At 36.9% G+C, this 4117-nt stretch overlaps 1 protein-coding gene across 1 annotated transcript; it reads left to right on the top strand.

The window, feature by feature from the left end:
- Positions 1–437: 437 nt before the first annotated feature.
- Positions 438–1350, top strand: LOC103682348 (olfactory receptor 6C2-like). The gene is given in 2 exon segments (XM_008711939.2): positions 438–491; positions 493–1350. Coding segments are annotated over 2 exon segments (912 nt in total).
- Positions 1351–4117: the final 2767 nt, after the last annotated feature.

Below are 4117 nucleotides of genomic sequence, written 5' to 3'. Positions count from 1 at the left end.
ACTTTAATACTGGGATTATCTTGCCAAAGATCATTGTTAGTTTTTCTTAAAAGTCCTCTGCTACAAGCATGTCTGCAGACAGAAAATTTGGGGAGAGAAGAATTGTTGATTCAAAAGCAATATATGGAGAGGATTTTTTTTCAGTGATGTTTATAAGATGATGTATTGAACTGACACCAAGTATACATAAGCTATAGATTTATTATAAGCAGCAATAAAAAGTATGTGATATTCAAATGTGAAGACTCAGTTTGTGTGACAAAGAGAGGTATTCAAATATTGTCATGTGTTACGTGCACTCACTTCTCAACTAACCAGTGTATAGGAATCACTCTCAGATTGACTTCTCTTGAGGTTACACACTGGCCAGGACTTTGGAATTCATCATATAGTCTTCCTCGTCATTTCAAGCACTGGGCAAAAAACAGTAGTCAAGGATGAGAAACCAAACATCACTAACAACTTTCATCTTGCTGGGACTGACAGAGGACCCCCCAACTGAAAATTTTGCTTTTTATCTTTCTGTTTCTTTCCTACATGTTGAGTGTGTCCGGAAACCTAACCATCATCACCCTCACTCTGATTGATTCCCACCTTAAAACACCGATGTATCTTTTCCTCCAAAATTTCTCCTTCCTAGAAATTTCATTCACAACTGCTTGTGTCCCCAGATTCTTATACAGCATATCATCTGGGGACAAGTCCATTACCTATAATGCTTGTGCCAGTCAACTGTTGTTTACAGACCTCTTTGCAGTAACAGAATTTTTTCTCCTGGCCACCATGTCCTATGATCGCTATGTGGCCATCTGCAAACCCCTGCGTTACACTATCATCATGAGTCCCACAGTCTGCAGGAACTTCATCCTCTTCTGTTGGGTAGCAGCACTCATCATCATTCTCCCACCAATGAGTCTAGGTTTGGGCCTGGAATTCTGTGATTCAAACATCATTGATCATTTTTGCTGTGACGCATCTCCTATCCTGAAGATTTCTTGCTCAGACACATGGTTGATAGAACAGATGGTTATAGTCTGTGCAGCATTGACCCTCATCGTCACCCTCATGTGTGTAGCTCTTTCCTACATTTACATCATTGGGACCATTCTACGGTTTCCCTCTGCCCAGCAAAGGAAAAAGGCCTGTTCCACTTGTTACTCCCACATGATTGTTGTTTCCATTACGTATGGTAGCTGCATCTTCATTTATGTCAAACCTTCAGCCAAGGATGAAGTAGCTATTAATAAGGGGATCTCACTCCTTATTGCTTCTATCTCACCAATGTTGAATCCCTTTATTTACACACTGAGAAACAAGCAAGTGAAGCAAGCTTTTCATGACTCAATTTAAAAAATTGCATTGCTCTCAAAGATGTAAAGGAGAAATAAGTGATTGCATCCGACTGAAAGGAAAGTTGAAGAGGCACAAACATGAACCTTCTAATAGTATTTGTCTTTGTCACTTATTTTGCAGTCATATGGACTTTCTCACTTTCTTTTTAAACAGCTTACTGTGAACCTTATTCCATTTTTACTGTCCACTAAAACTAAAATCTGCAGGTATTTACTCTTAGTGTCTAACGGCAATTGACGTTTGCCAAATATGTTGGTTGTTATCCCTGAAAACACAGTACAACACATTTTTTTTGCCATATTTGTACACTGTTAGGTGTGACTATATAGCCTATGTTATACATAATAGAATGGCTGTGGAAGTGATGTGCACCATTTCTAGACCTGACCTGGCCTGTAAAATATCTAATATGTGATTCACCATTCTTTTTTTTCCCCCACCTCTTAGCCAGGTGCCAGATTTAAATGACTTTGTAAGCTTCACATTGGTGATGAATGCAGTTAATTTTCCATCTCAGCTATAGTCTCCATCCAAAGACAGGCAGTCACAGCAAATTTGATAAAGCTTCTCCTCTGCCCCACCTCAACTCAGTTGTCACCAGATTTGACAGGTAAAGTATTACAGAACTATCCCTGTCACTTAGTTAAGGGGACCACATACACAGTTACCTCTATTTTGGCTAAATGGGTGAAATTATGAACCATACTAAAGTATCTTTAGAAGTAAGTACAGTAAAATTTAATGGTATGAATGTTATGTCCTGACTATTGGCATCCTCCTCCTCAGACACCCATAAATTCAAATCCAGCCCAGAACAACAATATGAGGAAAATAATACGAAACATAGTATACACAAAGTTGTGAAGTTATACTACTACCCACCCCTCTTTCACCTCTCCTGGTCCTATAAACCTTTCCAGCTAAGTGTCCATATTACTTCTTCTCATCTTCAGTATGAGGAGCCAATTATTTAAATAAAATTCTAGACTTCTGTCATATACATTTTTGGAATAACTAGTGTTTAAACTGCCCTTTCCAACTTTCAAGGAGTCCATTGCATTGAGGGCATATGGAATATAATATGTGTATATAATATTTTGTTCTTCTTGACCCTTTATGTACATTCATAGGAGTAAATCATGTAACTGTATCAGAAGGAATAGATTCAAGATACTCTACAAGGGATTGTGCACATGGACGTGGTCCCTCAATCTCTTGCAGATCCCCTAAGCTTAACCAAGGAAGTAACTTAGCCCCCTGTACAAAGATTTGCCATTCCAAATCACAATCCTCACTACATTTGCAACTCTTACAAGAGAGGATAAATTGAATAAATCTGAATGAGCATTTTCAGGCATGCGTGTTGAGCTAAAGTGGCTTTCTCACACATTACCATTGATATTTCACTAGTAATTCTTTAGTGACATTCTAATAATTGATCTATTTTTTCATCTTACTCTTTGAAAACATGTTTCTCTGAAGGTCTGTCATTAATTAATCCCTTTAAAGGATTTTCACCAGGTCACGTCTTCCTTTCTGCTACCATGCACCCTGCTTGTTGGGTCCTGTCACAGCTTTTTTTTTTAAATGTTTTTTTATTATATTATGTTAGTCCCACAGTCAGTCACAGCTTTGATCCAACACCATTAAGGCTAGGCAGTCACAGCTCTGCACTCCATACCCTGGGGACTAAAATTCAGCTATGACTAGACTGCACTGCTCTAGGCGCAGCCCACTGAGGCACTACTGCTCCCTCCCTGGAAGTGGAAACACTACACCCCACCTAGCGGGCAGCTTCACACTCCTTTGCAGATGCAAGTCTTTTCCCACCAAAGCCAGTTTGAAAAGGCTGCAAGAGGCAACTGCTCCCTCAAATTTGTAGACATCACTGCAAAGCCATGATGTTTCATAGAAACATGAAAAGGCAAAGTAATATGACACCATCAGGGAAGCACAATAACTTTGCAGTCACTGAGACCAAACAGTTGGAAATCTATGAGTTACATGAAATAGAATTCAAAATAATTATTTTAAAGGGGATGAACAAGTTGTGAGGATCTAAGTACAGTATGGATAATAATTGATAATACCATATTAAATACTTGATTTGCTGAGAGATCTTAAGCACTTACCACAAAATAAAAAAATATATACATATAAGGTGATGGTTATTTAATTAATTTGATTGTGGTTTTCATCTCACAATGTTTATGTGTATTAAATCATCATTAAAACATTACATTTAATTTCATCTGCCAATTATTCCTAATAAATCAGGATAAAAACACAGAGACATATATACAAAAAAATAACCATTTAATTAACAATAAAAATAGAAATAGAAATTCCCATAAAATATAAAAGAGAAGAATCATAAATATCTGGGAGGTATTTCTGAAAACTATCAAAAGTAATCATTCTGCATTTTCTTTTATTAAAACCTTCTTTCCTTTTATTATCTGGATAGTTATATTTACATTAAGCATTTATTACACATTTTCCAGGATTAATAAATTAAAAAATTGTCGTTATCATCTTACAAATACTAAAAATGCTGTTGAAATAAAAGAAAGTTGCCTTTTGCCTTGTAATATTGTACTTCTTATTGCATACGTGGCCTACTTCTGACATTAACGTTATTTGTATCTGCATCTTTCAGGACATTTTCCCCAGTTCTGTTTATTCCACTCTATATTCCCAGAGTCTTACCCAAGAGATTCATTAGTAATGTTTAGGACATAACCACCAAGGACATACATGTTTA

This window comes from Ursus maritimus, unplaced genomic scaffold (genome assembly GCF_017311325.1).
Source record: "Ursus maritimus isolate PB19 unplaced genomic scaffold, ASM1731132v1 scaffold_23, whole genome shotgun sequence".
NCBI lineage: Eukaryota > Metazoa > Chordata > Mammalia > Carnivora > Ursidae > Ursus > Ursus maritimus.
This window is presented reverse-complemented; position numbering and strand designations above follow the sequence as displayed.